The 18157-nt window shown below is 31.5% G+C and overlaps 1 protein-coding gene across 4 annotated transcripts in view; it reads left to right on the top strand.

Moving 5' to 3' along the window:
• SARDH (sarcosine dehydrogenase) overlaps window positions 1-18157 on the top strand; it is a 263164-nt gene that overhangs the window by 69720 nt on the left and 175287 nt on the right. For all 4 annotated transcript variants that reach the window (XR_008399747.1, XM_053695898.1, XM_053695900.1 and 1 more), the window contains exon 9: window positions 449-535. Coding sequence is in view for 3 of the 4 variants with exons in the window: in XM_053695898.1 (XP_053551873.1) it covers window positions 449-535 (87 nt within the window). In the remaining variant the exon portion in view is untranslated. The remainder of the gene's footprint in view (window positions 1-448; window positions 536-18157) is intronic.

The raw sequence follows: 18157 nt of genomic DNA, 5'->3' as shown, positions 1-18157 counted from the left end.
AAAACTGCACGTTAGCACCGCACCCCTCATAACTCAAAACTCGTAATCTAGCCGTATGTGTTTAAACACTTTGTGGCCTGTAAACATATAGTAGACCACATCATTTTTGCACTAGAAATTGCTTTAATAACAGTTTTACACCTTTAGTTTTAACCAAGTCATATTATTGATCAAGTAACACAACATTGTTGTATTATACAGGTTTCCAGCTTATCTTTTGATACTGAGGTGCATAATGTTGGTTTGGTCAATTCTATTGCTAAAATATGTTCACCATCTTTACAAGTGAAACAATGCAGATGATCATACAAATATGCAATGCCTGTGCTCTGTATGCGGTTATTCATGCCTAATGACACTCGCTAATATTGCATGAAATATGTGTTTTGTTTCTTTAATCTAAGCACAGTGTATATTTTTGCTAATAAACTTGGTATTTTCATTCCAGAATCCTTCACTGCAGACCACAAACCGCTATTAGGGGAGTCTCCTGAGGTCAGAGGGTTTTTCCTGGGCTGCGGATTTAACAGCGCAGGTATAGCGAGTGAAGCTGGTTAATACTCTAGTGACAAGCAGCACATTGAGATAATAACTGGCAGTGATAAAACAGTAGCAAACACTGATAAATGCTGCTATTTGTCTGTGAACACAAGAGATTTAATGGCTTAGCTGAGGGATGAGGCCATCACACACTGTAAAGCCTGTAATAAATTTGCATTAGGCTTGACGCTGAATCAGAGACTCATTAGACACAATTCCTTTAAAGGGCAGACGTTACAAAAAAGTGTACCCCTGGCTGCCACGGATGAAGTGTTGCAGTCCTTTCTGGCAGTCACAGGGTTAAAGAGATACCTCCTGTAGTTGTCCAAATCATGGTTTCCTTTTTGTGTTATAAGTTGTAAAAATGTTGTAGCTTTAAAAACTAACATGAACCCCAAATTCAAGTCTCCATAAATGTTTAATTTTTTGGTGCACTTTTCATGTAATTTAACAAACCATTTCACTTTCCCCAGAAAGGCTGCATTGTACCCTGTAAGACTTAGAACCTTGTCCATGCAACACTATACACAATGACTGCTTGATCCATGCAGTTGCACAGTTCTATATTTCCCTAGTTAGCCAGATAAATATAATCACATATTTTCAAGTGATGTGTCCATAGTCTGTAAAACAGTGCAAAGTTGTCTCACAAAATGTCAGTTTAAATGCCTTTTTAAACATATAGGGTGTGTGTGTGCAAATATTTTGTGATACAGGCACTTCATTCCTGATATATACTATGTATAAATAAACATTTTATTTACAGATTTTTTTCAATGAAGAGCTTAATTGGTATTATAAATATTTGTGTGTGCACAGACTGTTTGTAATGTAGCACTTAATTGCTGATATATATTGTACATATATAAACATTTTTGTGTGCAGAACTTCTGTAATGCAGCACTTTATTGCTGATATATACTGTGCATATGTAATTATTTATTATATGTGCAGAAATTTTGTAATGCAGCACTAAATTTCTGAAATATACTGTGCATGTATAAACATTTATTGGGGCATATTTATGAAATTGCGAGCGGACATGATACGATGTATAATATTTATCATTGCACAAGCAGTTCACCAGAACTGCTTGTGCAATACCGCCCCCTGCAGATTCTGCTAGCAGGGGGTGTCAATCAACCCGATCATATTCGACAAGTTATGGAGCAGCGGTCTTTAGAAACGGCTTGATAATTTGGCCCCATTGTGTTTGCAGACCTTTTGCAATGCAGCACTTAAATGATTTATATATGCACGGTATATATCAGTAATTGAGTGCTGCATTACAAAAGGTCTGCACACGCAATAAATGTTTATATATGTACAGTATATATCAGTAATTGAGTGCTGCATTACAAAAGGTCTGCACACACAATAAATGTTTATATATGCACAGTATATATCAGTAATTGAGTGCTGCATTACAAAAGGTCTGCACACGCAATAAATGTTTATATATGTACAGTATATATCAGTAATTGAGTGCTGCATTACAAAAGGTCTGCACACACAATAAATGTTTATATAAGCACAGTATATATCAGTAATCAAGTGCAGCATTACAAAAGGTCTGCACACACAATATATGTTTATATATGCACAGTATATATCAGTAATTAAGTGCTGCATTACATAAGGTCTGCACACACAATAAATGTTTATATTTGCACAGTATATATCAGTAATCAAGTGCCGTATTACTAAAGGTCTGCGCACACAATAAATGTTTATATATGCACAGTATATATCAGTAATTAAGTGCTGCATTACATAAGGTCTGCACACACAATAAATGTTTATATATGCATAGTATATATCAGTAATCAAGTGCAGCATTACAAAAGGTCTGCACACACAATAAATGTTTATATATGCACAGTATATATCAGTAATTAAGTGCTGCATTACATAAGGTCTGCACACACAATAAATGTTTATATATGCATAGTATATATCAGTAATTAAATGCTGCATTACATAAGGTCTGCACACACAATAAATGTTTATATATGCATAGTATATATCAGTAATTAAATGCTGCATTACTAAAGGTCTGCACACACAATAAATGTTTATATATGCACAGTATATATCAGTAATTAAGTGCTGCATTACATAAGGTCTGCACACACAATAAATGTTTATATATGCACAGTATATATCAGTAATTAAGTGCTGCATTACATAAGGTCTGCACACACAATATATGTTTATATATGCACAGTATATATCAGTAATCAAGTGCAGCATTACAAACGCTCTGCACACACAATAAATGTTTATATATGCACAGTATATATCAGTAATTAAGTGCCGTATTACTAAAGGTCTGCACACACAATAAATGTTTATATTTGCACAGTATATATCAGTAATTAAGTGCCTCATTACTAAAGGTCTGCACACACAATAAATGTTTATATATGCACAGTATATATCAGTAATTAAGTGCTGCATTACATAGGGTCTGCACACACAATATATGTTTATATATGCACAGTATATATCAGTAATCAAGTGCAGCATTACAAACGCTCTGCACACACAATAAATGTTTATATATGCACAGTATATATCAGTAATTAAGTGCCGTATTACTAAAGGTCTGCACACACAATAAATGTTTATATATGCACAGTATATATCAGTAATCAAGTGCAGCATTACAAACGCTCTGCACACACAATAAATGTTTATATATGCACAGTATATATCAGTAATTAAGTGCCGTATTACTAAAGGTCTGCACACACAATAAATGTTTATATTTGCACAGTATATATCAGTAATCAAGTGCAGCATTACAAACGCTCTGCACACACAATAAATGTTTATATATGCACAGTATGTATCAGTAATTATTATATGTGCAGACTTTTTGCAATGCAACATTAAATTACTGATATATAGAGCGTATATAAATAATTTATTGTATGTGCAGAACTTTTGTAATGTGACACTTTATTGGTGATAAATATTGTGCATTTATAAACATTTATTTTTTTATTTGCAGATCTTTTCAATTCAGAGCTTAATTGCTATTATATACTGTGCATATATTAATATTTACTTTGTGTGCAAACCTTTGTAATGCGGCACCTAATTACTAATATATACTATGGTGCATATAAATCTGGATTAAATACATAGCTAAAATCAACTACAGTGCAGCAATACATGCCTTGGAGGCGGAGCTAACTTACTGCTTTATGTGGTGAGACAATTACAAGAGACATATATGTTTACCTATCTTGCTCTGTCTGAATCATACAAGATACATTTAGACTTTTCCCTTTAGGTGATTTACACTCCACTATGACCAATGAGTCAATATGACTAAAAATTAGCTTCCACTTAATAGTATAAACTATAATGCAAGTCCTTCTGCTTAGAAAACCCAAAGGCCCTTTCTTTTCATTTACCTTTGAGAGTACAAGCTCATTAGCAATTAACCTGATGGGGAATGCAATTTAAATTTGTAATATTATCAGGGTGATTCAGCGCTGAGGTTTCAAACAAACTAAAGAATAATGGAAATGAATAGTCGTTTGTATAATTAGCAACAAAAGGTTGTGATTTACTTAATGTTTTCTTTTCTTTTGATTTCCAAAGTATATAACTGTATTTGATGTTTAGCCTTGTTTACAATTAGGTTAGTCTTCCCTTTAGTCACAGAAATCCGTTTTTGCCTTGGTCCCTAGAGGTGAAAGTTAAAAAAACAAAAACAAAACACTGTAAAGGAACACGAACAGCTGAAAGATATGATTGTTACCATAATAGAATACTCAGCAACTTCAGAATACATCAGATACATTTGTATACTTGACATAGTTTTAAATAGTGTGAAAGGCTATTAATCATTTTATTTTTGTCTTTGCTGCATTGTAAAATGTAACATTTAATTTAGTATGCAGACCTTTTGCAATTTAGCGATTTATTGCTGATATGCACTGTACATATATAAACATTTTGTGTGTGAACACCTTTTATAATGCAGCACTTAATTGCTGATATTTCCTGTGCATATATACATATTTATTGTGTGTGCAGACCTTTTGTAATGCAGTATTTAATTACTGATATATACTGTACATATATCAACATTTGTGTGTGCAGACCTTTTGTAATGCAGCATTTAATTACCGATATATACTGTGCATATATACATATTTATTGTGTGTGCAGACCTTTTGTAATGCAGCACTTAATTGCTGATATTTCCTGTGCATATATACATATTTATTGTGTGTGCAGACCTTTTGTAATGCAGTATTTAATTACTGATATATACTGTACATATATCAACATTTGTGTGTGCAGACCTTTTGTAATGCAGCATTTAATTACCGATATATACTGTGCATATATACATATTTATTGTGTGTGCAGACCTTTTGTAATGCAGTATTTAATTACTGATATATACTGTACATATATCAACATTTGTGTGTGCAGACCTTTTGTAATGCAGCATTTAATTACCGATATATACTGTGCATATATACATATTTATTGTGTGTGCAGACCTTTTGTAATGCAGCACTTAATTGCTGATATTTCCTGTGCATATATACATATTTATTGTGTGTGCAGACCTTTTGTAATGCAGTATTTAATTACTGATATATACTGTACATATATCAACATTTGTGTGTGCAGACCTTTTGTAATGCAGCATTTAATTACCGATATATACTGTGCATATATACATATTTATTGTGTGTGCAGACCTTTTGTAATGCAGTATTTAATTACTGATATATACTGTACATATATCAATATTTGTGTGTGCAGACCTTTTGTAATGCAACATTTAATTACCGATATATACTGTGCATATATAACTATTTATTGTGTGCCCAGACCTTTTTGTAACGTGGCACTTAATTGCTGATCTATACTGTGCATATATAACTATTTATTGTGTGCCCAGACCTTTTTGTAACGTGGCACTTAATTGCTGATCTATACTGTGCATATATAACTATTTATTGTGTGCCCAGACCTTTTTGTAACGTGGCACTTAATTGCTGATCTATACTGTGCATATATAAATATTTATTGTGTGCCCAGACCTTTTTGTAACGTGGCACTTAATTGCTGATCTATACTGTGCATATATAACTATTTATTGTGTGCCCAGACCTTTTTGTAATGTGGCACTTAATTGCTGATCTATACAGCGCATATATAACTATTTATTGTGTGCCCAGACCTTTTTGTAACGTGGCACTTAATTGCTGATCTATACTGTGCATATATAACTATTTATTGTGTGCCCAGACCTTTTTGTAACGTGGCACTTAATTGCTGATCTATACAGTGCATATATAACTATTTATTGTGTGCCCAGACCTTTTTGTAACGTGGCACTTAATTGCTGATATATACTGTGTGTGTGTATATATATATATATATAACAACAATTGTGTATAGACATTCTGCATTACTGCATTTAATTGCTGATGTATACTGTGCATATATAAAATATTAATTGTGTATGAAAACCTTTTACAATGCAGCATGTAGTTGCCGATATATAATGTGCATATATAAAATACATTGTATATGCAGACCTTTTACAGTGCAGCACTTAGTTGCTAATATATAGTGTGCATATATAAAACAATAATTGTGTATGCAGACATTTTTACAGTGCAGCACTTAGTTGCTAATATATAGTGTGCATAGATAAAACAATAATTGTGTATGCAGACATTTTTACAGTGCAGCACTTAGTTGCTAATATATAGTGTGCATATATAAAACAATAATTGTGTATGCAGACCTTTTTACAGTGCAGCACTTAGTTGCTAATATATAGTGTGCATATATAAAACAATAATTGTGTATGCAGACCTTTTTACAGTGTAGCACTTAGTTGCTGATATATAATGTGCATATATAAAACAATAATTGTGTATGCAGACCTTTTTACAGTGCAGCACTTAGTTGCTAATATATAGTGTGCATATATAAAACAATAATTGTATATGCAGACCTTTTTACAGTACAGCACTTAGTTGCTGATATATAATGTGCATATATAAAACAATAATTGTGTATGCAGACCTTTTTACAGTACAGCACTTAGTTGCTAATATATAGTGTGCATATATAAAACAATAATTGTGTATACAGACCTTTTTACAGTGCAGCACTTAGTTGCTAATATATAGTGTGCATATATAAAACAATAATTGTGTATGCAGACCTTTTTACAGTGCAGCACTTAGTTGCTGATATATAGTGTGCATATATAAAACAATAATTGTATATGCAGACCTTTTTACAGTGCAGCACTTAGTTGCTGATATATAGTGTGCATATATAAAACAATAATTGTGTATGCAGACCTTTTTACAGTGCAGCACTTAGTTGCTAATATATAGTGTGCATAGATAAAACAATAATTGTGTATGCAGACCTTTTTACAGTACAGCACTTAGTTGCTAATATATAGTGTGCATATATAAAACAATAATTGTGTATGCAGACCTTTTTACAGTGCAGCACTTAGTTGCTGATATATAGTGTGCATATATAAAACAATAATTGTGTATGCAGACCTTTTTACAGTGCAGCACTTAGTTGCTAATATATAGTGTGCATATATAAAACAATAATTGTGTATACAGACCTTTTTACAGTGCAGCACTTAGTTGCTGATATATAGTGTGCATATATAAAACAATAATTGTGTATGCAGACCTTTTTACAGTGCAGCACTTAGTTGCTGATATATACTGTGCATATATAAAACAATAATTGTGTATGCAGACCTTTTTACAGTGTAGCACTTAGTTGCTAATATATAGTGTGCATATATAAAACAATAATTGTGTATGCAGACCTTTTTACAGTGCAGCAGTTAGTTGCTAATATATAGTGTGCATATATAAAACAATAATTGTGTATGCAGACCTTTTTACAGTGCAGCACTTAGTTGCTAATATATAGTGTGCATATATAAAACAATAATTGTGTATGCAGACATTTTTACAGTGCAGCACTTAGTTGCTGATATATAGTGTGCATATATAAAACAATAATTGTGTATGCCGACCTTTTTACAGTGCAGCACTTAGTTGCTAATATATAGTGTGCATATATAAAACAATAATTGTGTATGCAGACCTTTTTACAGTGCAGCACTTAGTTGCTGATATATAATGTGCATATATAAAACAATAATTGTGTATGCAGACCTTTTTACAGTGCAGCACTTAGTTGCTAATATATAGTGTGCATATATAAAACAATAATTGTGTATGCAGACATTTTTACAGTGCAGCACTTAGTTGCTGATATATAGTGTGCATATATAAAACAATAATTGTGTATGCCGACCTTTTTACAGTGCAGCACTTAGTTGCTAATATATAGTGTGCATATATAAAACAATAATTGTGTATGCAGACCTTTTTACAGTGCAGCACTTAGTTGCCGATATATAATGTGCATATATAAAATACATTGTATATGCAGACCTTTTACAGTACAGAACTTAGTTGCTAATATATAGTTTGCATATATAAAACAATAATTGTATATGCAGACCTTTTTACAGTGCAGCACTTAGTTGCTGATATATAGTGTGCATATATAAAACAATAATTGTGTATGCAGACCTTTTTACAGTGCAGCACTTAGTTGCTAATATATAGTGTACATATATAAAACAATAATTGTGTATGCAGACCTTTTTACAGTGCAGCACTTAGTTGCTAATATATAGTGTGCATATATAAAACAATAATTGTGTATGCAGACATTTTTACAGTGCAGCACTTAGTTGCTGATATATAGTGTGCATATATAAAACAATAATTGTGTATGCCGACCTTTTTACAGTGCAGCACTTAGTTGCTAATATATAGTGTGCATATATAAAACAATAATTGTGTATGCCGACCTTTTTACAGTGCAGCACTTAGTTGCTAATATATAGTGTGCATATATAAAACAATAATTGTGTATGCAGACCTCTTTACAGTACAGCACTTAGTTGCTGATATATAATGTGCATATATAAAACAATAATTGTGTATGAAAACCTTTTACAATGCAGCATGTAGTTGCCGATATATAATGTGCATATATAAAATACATTGTATATGCAGACCTTTTACAGTACAGAACTTAGTTGCTAATATATAGTTTGCATATATAAAACAATAATTGTGTATGCAGACCTTTTTACAGTGCAGCACTTAGTTGCTGATATATAGTGTGCATATATAAAACAATAATTGTGTATGCAGACCTTTTTACAGTGCAGCACTTAGTTGCTAATATATAGTGTACATATATAAAACAATAATTGTGTATGCAGACCTTTTTACAGTGCAGCACTTAGTTGCTGATATATAGTGTGCATATATAAAACAATAATTGTGTATGCAGACCTTTTTACAGTGCAGCACTTAGTTGCTGATATATAATGTGCATATATAAAACAATAATTGTGTATGCAGACCTTTTTACAGTGCAGCACTTAGTTGCTAATATATAGTGTGCATAGATAAAACAATAATTGTGTATGCAGACCTTTTTACAGTGCAGCACTTAGTTGCTGATATATAGTGTGCATATATAAAACAATAATTGTGTATGCAGACCTTTTTACAGTGCAGCACTTAGTTGCTGATATATAGTGTGCATATATAAAACAATAATTGTGTATGCAGACCTTTTTACAGTGCAGCACTTAGTTGCTGATATATAATGTGCATATATAAAACAATAATTGTGTATGCAGACCTTTTTACAGTGCAGCACTTAGTTGCTAATATATAGTGTGCATATATAAAACAATAATTGTGTATGCAGACATTTTTACAGTGCAGCACTTAGTTGCTGATATATAGTGTGCATATATAAAACAATAATTGTGTATGCCGACCTTTTTACAGTGCAGCACTTAGTTGCTAATATATAGTGTGCATATATAAAACAATAATTGTGTATGCAGACCTTTTTACAGTGCAGCACTTAGTTGCTAATATATAGTGTGCATATATAAAACAATAATTGTGTATGAAAACCTTTTACAATGCAGCATGTAGTTGCCGATATATAATGTGCATATATAAAATACATTGTATATGCAGACCTTTTACAGTACAGAACTTAGTTGCTAATATATAGTTTGCATATATAAAACAATAATTGTGTATGCAGACCTTTTTACAGTGCAGCACTTAGTTGCTGATATATAGTGTGCATATATAAAACAATAATTGTGTATGCAGACCTTTTTACAGTGCAGCACTTAGTTGCTAATATATAGTGTACATATATAAAACAATAATTGTGTATGCAGACCTTTTTACAGTGCAGCACTTAGTTGCTGATATATAGTGTGCATATATAAAACAATAATTGTGTATGCAGACCTTTTTACAGTGCAGCACTTAGTTGCTGATATATAATGTGCATATATAAAACAATAATTGTGTATGCAGACCTTTTTACAGTGCAGCACTTAGTTGCTAATATATAGTGTGCATATATAAAACAATAATTGTGTATGCAGACCTTTTTACAGTGCAGCACTTAGTTGCTAATATATAGTGTGCATATATAAAACAATAATTGTATATGCAGACCTTTTTACAGTGCAACACTTAGTTGCTGATATATAATGTGCATATATAAAACAATAATTGTATATACAGACCTTTTTACAGTGCAGCACTTAGTTGCTAATATATAGTGTGCATATATAAAACAATAATTGTGTATGCAGACCTTTTTACAGTGTAGCACTTAGTTGCTGATATATAATGTGCATATATAAAACAATAATTGTGTATGCAGACCTTTTTACAGTGTAGCACTTAGTTGCTGATATATAATGTGCATATATAAAACAATAATTGTATATGCAGACCTTTTTACAGTGCAGCACTTAGTTGCTAATATATAGTGTGCATAGATAAAACAATAATTGTGTATGCAGACCTTTTTACAGTGCAGCACTTAGTTGCTGATATATAGTGTGCATATATAAAACAATAATTGTGTATGCAGACCTTTTTACAGTGCAGCACTTAGTTGCTAATATATAGTGTGCATATATAAAACAATAATTGTGTATGCAGACCTTTTTACAGTGCAGCACTTAGTTGCTAATATATACTGTGCATATATAAAACAATAATTGTGTATGCAGACCTTTTTACAGTGCAGCACTTAGTTGCTAATATATAGTGTGCATATATAAAACAATAATTGTGTATGCAGACCTTTTTACAGTGTAGCACTTAGTTGCTAATATATAGTGTGCATATATAAAACAATAATGGTGTATGCAGACCTTTTTACAGTGCAGCACTTAGTTGCTGATATATAATGTGCATATATAAAACAATAATTGTGTATGCAGACATTTTTACAGTGCAGCAATTAGTTGCTGATATATAGTTTGCATATATAAAACAATAATTGTGTATGCAGACCTTTTTACAGTGCAGCACTTAGTTGCTGATATATAATGTGCATATATAAAACAATAATTGTGTATGCAGACCTTTTTACAGTGCAGCACTTAGTTGCTGATATATAATGTGCATAGATAAAACAATAATTGTATATACAGACCTTTTTACAGTGCAGCACTTAGTTGCTGATATATAATGTGCATATATAAAACAATAATTGTGTATGCAGACCTTTTTACAGTACAGCACTTAGTTGCTAATATATAGTGTGCATATATAAAACAATAATTGTGTATGCAGACCTTTTTACAGTGCAGCACTTAGTTGCTGATATATAATGTGCATATATAAAACAATAATTGTGTATGCAGACCTTTTTACAGTGCAGCACTTAGTTGCTGATATATAGTGTGCATATATAAAACAATAATTGTGTATGCAGACCTTTTTACAGTGCAGCACTTAGTTGCTGATATATAGTGTGCATATATAAAACAATAATTGTGTATGCAGACCTTTTTACAGTGCAGCACTTAGTTGCTGATATATAGTGTGCATATATAAAACAATAATTGTGTATGCAGACCTTTTTACAGTGCAGCACTTAGTTGCTAATATATAGTGTGCATATATAAAACAATAATTGTGTATGCAGACCTTTTTACAGTACAGCACTTAGTTGCTAATATATAGTGTGCATATATAAAACAATAATTGTATATACAGACCTTTTTACAGTGCAGCACTTAGTTGCTGATATATAGTGTGCATATATAAAACAATAATTGTATATACAGACCTTTTTACAGTGCAGCACTTAGTTGCTAATATATACTGTGCATATATAAAACAATAATTGTGTATGCAGACCTTTTTACAGTGCAGCACTTAGTTGCTGATATATAGTGTGCATATATAAAACAATAATTGTGTATGCAGACCTTTTTACAGTGCAGCACTTAGTTGCTAATATATAGTGTGCATATATAAAACAATAATTGTGTATACAGACCTTTTTACAGTACAGCACTTAGTTGCTAATATATAGTGTGCATATATAAAACAATAATTGTGTATACAGACCTTTTTACAGTACAGCACTTAGTTGCTAATATATAGTGTGCATATATAAAACAATAATTGTGTATGCAGACCTTTTTACAGTGCAGCACTTAGTTGCTGATATATAGTGTGCATATATAAAACAATAATTGTGTATGCAGACCTTTTTACAGTGCAGCACTTAGTTGCTGATATATAGTGTGCATATATAAAACAATAATTGTGTATGCAGACCTTTTTACAGTGCAGCACTTAGTTGCTAATATATAGTTTGCATATATAAAACAATAATTGTGTATGCAGACCTTTTTACAGTGCAGCACTTAGTTGCTAATATATAGTGTGCATAGATAAAACAATAATTGTGTATGCAGACCTTTTTACAGTGCAGCACTTAGTTGCTGATATATAGTGTGCATATATAAAACAATAATTGTGTATGCAGACCTTTTTACAGTGCAGCACTTAGTTGCTAATATATAGTGTGCATATATAAAACAATAATTGTGTATGCAGACCTTTTTGCAGTGCAGCACTTAGTTGCTGATATATAGTGTGCATATATAAAACAATAATTGTGTATGCAGACCTTTTTACAGTACAGCACTTAGTTGCTGATATATAATGTGCATATATAAAACAATAATTGTGTATGCAGACCTTTTTACAGTGCAGCACTTAGTTGCTGATATATAGTGTGCATATATAAAACAATAATTGTGTATGCAGACCTTTTTACAGTGCAGCACTTAGTTGCTGATATATAGTGTGCATATATAAAACAATAATTGTGTATGCAGACCTTTTTACAGTGTAGCACTTAGTTGCTAATATATAGTGTGCATATATAAAACAATAATTGTGTATGCAGACCTTTTTACAGTGCAGCACTTAGTTGCTGATATATAGTGTGCATATATAAAACAATAATTGTGTATGCAGACCTTTTTACAGTGCAGCACTTAGTTGCTAATATATAGTTTGCATATATAAAACAATAATTGTGTATGCAGACCTTTTTACAGTGCAGCACTTAGTTGCTGATATATAATGTACATATATAAAACAATAATTGTGTATGCAGACCTTTTTGCAGTGCAGCACTTAGTTGCTGATATATAGTGTGCATATATAAAACAATAATTGTGTATGCAGACCTTTTTACAGTGCAGCACTTAGTTGCTGATATATAGTGTGCATATATAAAACAATAATTGTGTATGCAGACCTTTTTACAGTGCAGCACTTAGTTGCTGATATATAATGTACATATATAAAACAATAATTGTGTATGCAGACCTTTTTACAGTGCAGCACTTAGTTGCTGATATATAGTGTGCATATATAAAACAATAATTGTGTATGCAGACCTTTTTACAGTGCAGCACTTAGTTGCTAATATATAGTGTACATATATAAAACAATAATTGTGTATGCAGACCTTTTTACAGTGCAGCACTTAGTTGCTGATATATAATGTGCATATATAAAACAATAATTGTGTATGCAGACCTTTTTGCAGTGCAGCACTTAGTTGCTGATATATAGTGTGCATATATAAAACAATAATTGTGTATGCAGACCTTTTTACAGTGCAGCACTTAGTTGCTGATATATAATGTGCATATATAAAACAATAATTGTGTATGCAGACCTTTTTACAGTGCAGCACTTAGTTGCTGATATATAGTGTGCATATATAAAACAATAATTGTGTATGCAGACCTTTTTACAGTGCAGCACTTAGTTGCTAATATATAGTGTACATATATAAAACAATAATTGGGTATGCAGACCTTTTTACAGTGCAGCACTTAGTTGCTGATATATAATGTGCATATATAAAACAATAATTGTGTATGCAGACCTTTTTACAGTGCAGCACTTAGTTGCTGATATATAATGTGCATATATAAAACAATAATTGTGTATGCAGACCTTTTTACAGTGCAGCACTTAGTTGCTAATATATACTGTGCATATATAAAACAATAATTGTGTATGCAGACCTTTTTACAGTGCAGCACTTAGTTGCTAATATATAGTGTGCATATATAAAACAATAATTGTGTATGCAGACCTTTTTACAGTGCAGCACTTAGTTGCTAATATATAGTGTACATATATAAAACAATAATTGTGTATGCAGACCTTTTTACAGTGCAGCACTTAGTTGCTGATATATAATGTGCATATATAAAACAATAATTGTGTATGCAGACCTTTTTACAGTGCAGCACTTAGTTGCTGATATATAATGTGCATATATAAAACAATAATTGTGTATGCAGACCTTTTTACAGTGCAGCACTTAGTTGCTGATATATAATGTGCATATATAAAACAATAATTGTGTATGCAGACCTTTTTACAGTGCAGCACTTAGTTGCTGATATATAATGTGCATATATAAAACAATAATTGTGTATGCAGACCTTTTTACATTACAGCACTTAGTTGCTGATATATAGTGTGCATATATAAAACAATAATTGTGTATGCAGACCTTTTTACAGTGCAGCACTTAGTTGCTGATATATAGTGTGCATATATAAAACAATAATTGTGTATCCAGACCTTTTTACAGTGCAGCACTTAGTTGCTGATATATAGTGTGCATATATAAAACAATAATTGTGTATGCAGACCTCTTTACAGTGCAGCACTTAGTTGCTAATATATAATGTGCATATATAAAACAATAATTGTATATGCAGACCTTTTTACAGTGCAGCACTTAGTTGCTGATATATAGTGTGCATATATAAAACAATAATTGTGTATGCAGACCTTTTTACAGTGTAGCACTTAGTTGCTGATATATAGTGTGCATATATAAAACAATAATTGTGTATGCAGACCTTTTTACAGTGTAGCACTTAGTTGCTGATATATAGTGTGCATATATAAAACAATAATTGTGTATGCAGACCTTTTTACAGTGTAGCACTTAGTTGCTAATATATAGTGTGCATATATAAAACAATAATTGTGTATACAGACCTTTTTACAGTGCAGCACTTAGTTGCTGATATATAGTGTGCATATATAAAACAATAATTGTGTATGCAGACCTTTTTACAGTGCAGCACTTAGTTGCTGATATATAATGTGCATATATAAAACAATAATTGTGTATGCAGACCTTTTTACAGTGCAGCACTTAGTTGCTAATATATAGTGTGCATATATAAAACAATAATTGTGTATGTAGACCTTTTTACAGTGCAGCACTTAGTTGCTAATATATAGTGTGCATATATAAAACAATAATTGTGTATGCAGACCTTTTTACAGTGCAGCACTTAGTTGCTGATATATAGTGTGCATATATAAAACAATAATTGTGTATGCAGACCTTTTTACAGTGCAGCACTTAGTTGCTAATATATAGTTTGCATATATAAAACAATAATTGTGTATGCAGACCTTTTTACAGTGCAGCACTTAGTTGCTAATATATAGTGTGCATAGATAAAACAATAATTGTGTATGCAGACCTTTTTACAGTGCAGCACTTAGTTGCTAATATATAGTGTGCATATATAAAACAATAATTGTGTATACAGACCTTTTTACAGTGCAGCACTTAGTTGCTGATATATAGTGTGCATATATAAAACAATAATTGTGTATACAGACCTTTTTACAGTGCAGCACTTAGTTGCTAATATATAGTGTGCATATATAAAACAATAATTGTGTATGCAGACCTTTTTACAGTGCAGCACTTAGTTGCTAATATATAGTGTGCATATATAAAACAATAATTGTGTATGTAGACCTTTTTACAGTGCAGCACTTAGTTGCTAATATATAGTGTGCATATATAAAACAATAATTGTGTATGCAGACCTTTTTACAGTGCAGCACTTAGTTGCTGATATATAGTGTGCATATATAAAACAATAATTGTGTATGCAGACCTTTTTACAGTGCAGCACTTAGTTGCTAATATATAGTTTGCATATATAAAACAATAATTGTGTATGCAGACCTTTTTACAGTGCAGCACTTAGTTGCTAATATATAGTGTGCATAGATAAAACAATAATTGTGTATGCAGACCTTTTTACAGTGCAGCACTTAGTTGCTAATATATAGTGTGCATATATAAAACAATAATTGTGTATGCAGACCTTTTTACAGTGCAGCACTTAGTTGCTGATATATAATGTGCATATATAAAACAATAATTGTGTATACAGACCTTTTTACAGTGCAGCACTTAGTTGCTGATATATAGTGTGCATATATAAAACAATAATTGTATATGCAGACCTTTTTACAGTACAGCACTTAGTTGCTAATATATAGTGTGCATATATAAAACAATAATTGTGTATGCAGACCTTTTTACAGTACAGAACTTAGTTGCTGATATATAATGTGCATATATAAAACAATAATTGTGTATGCAGACCTCTTTACAGTACAGCACTTAGTTGCTGATATATAGTGTGCATATATAAAACAATAATTGTGTATGCAGACCTTTTTACAGTGCAGCACTTAGTTGCTGATATATAGTGTGCATATATAAAACAATAATTGTGTATACAGACCTTTTTACAGTACAGCACTTAGTTGCTAATATATAGTGTGCATATATAAAACAATAATTGTGTATGCAGACCTTTTTACAGTGCAGCACTTAGTTGCTGATATATAGTGTGCATATATAAAACAATAATTGTGTATGCCGACCTTTTTACAGTGTAGCACTTAGTTGCTAATATATACTGTGCATATATAAAACAATAATTGTATATACAGACCTTTTTACAGTGCAGCACTTAGTTGCTGATATATAGTGTGCATATATAAAACAATAATTGTGTATGCAGACCTTTTTACAGTGCAGAACTTAGTTGCTAATATATAGTTTGCATATATAAAACAATAATTGTGTATGCAGACCTTTTTACAGTGCAGCACTTAGTTGCTAATATATAGTGTGCATATATAAAACAATAATTGTGTATGCAGACCTTTTTACAGTGCAGCACTTAGTTGCTGATATATAGTGTGCATATATAAAACAATAATTGTGTATGCAGACCTTTTTACAGTGCAGCACTTAGTTGCTAATATATAGTGTGCATATATAAAACAATAATTGTGTATGCAGACCTTTTTACAGTGCAGCACTTAGTTGCTAATATATACTGTGCATATATAAAACAATAATTGTGTATGCAGACCTTTTTACAGTGCAGCACTTAGTTGCTAATATATAGTGTGCATATATAAAACAATAATTGTATATACAGACCTTTTTACAGTGCAGCACTTAGTTGCTGATATATAATGTGCATATATAAAACAATAATTGTGTATGCAGACCTTTTTACAGTGCAGCACTTAGTTGCTAATATATAGTGTGCATATATAAAACAATAATTGTGTATGCAGACCTTTTTTACAGTGCAGCACTTAGTTGCTGATATATACTGTGCATATATAAAACAATAATTGTGTATGCAGACCTTTTTACAGTGCAGCACTTAGTTGCTGATATATAGTGTGCATATATAAAACAATAATTGTGTATGCAGACCTTTTTACAGTGCAGCACTTAGTTGCTGATATATAATGTGCATATATAAAACAATAATTGTATATACAGACCTTTTTACAGTGCAGCACTTAGTTGCTAATATATAGTGTGCATATATAAAACAATAATTGTATATACAGACCTTTTTACAGTGCAGCACTTAGTTGCTAATATATAGTGTGCATATATAAAACAATAATTGTGTATGCAGACCTTTTTACAGTGCAGCAATTAGTTGCTGATATATAATGTGCATATATAAAACAATAATTGTGTATGCAGACCCTTTTACAGTGCAGCACTTGGTTGCTAATATATAGTGTGCATATATAAAACAATAATTGTGTATACAGACCTTTTTACAGTGCAGCACTTAGTTGCTGATATATAGTGTGCATATATAAAACAATAATTGTGTATGCAGACCTTTTTACAGTGCAGCACTTAGTTGCTGATATATAATGTGCATATATAAAACAATAATTGTATATACAGACCTTTTTACAGTGCAGCACTTAGTTGCTAATATATAGTGTGCATATATAAA

The sequence above is a fragment of the Bombina bombina genome, chromosome 12 (assembly GCF_027579735.1).
Source record: "Bombina bombina isolate aBomBom1 chromosome 12, aBomBom1.pri, whole genome shotgun sequence".
Lineage (NCBI taxonomy): Eukaryota > Metazoa > Chordata > Amphibia > Anura > Bombinatoridae > Bombina > Bombina bombina.
The sequence above is the reverse complement of the archived record's forward strand: the minus strand, read 5'-3'. Positions and strand labels throughout refer to the sequence as shown.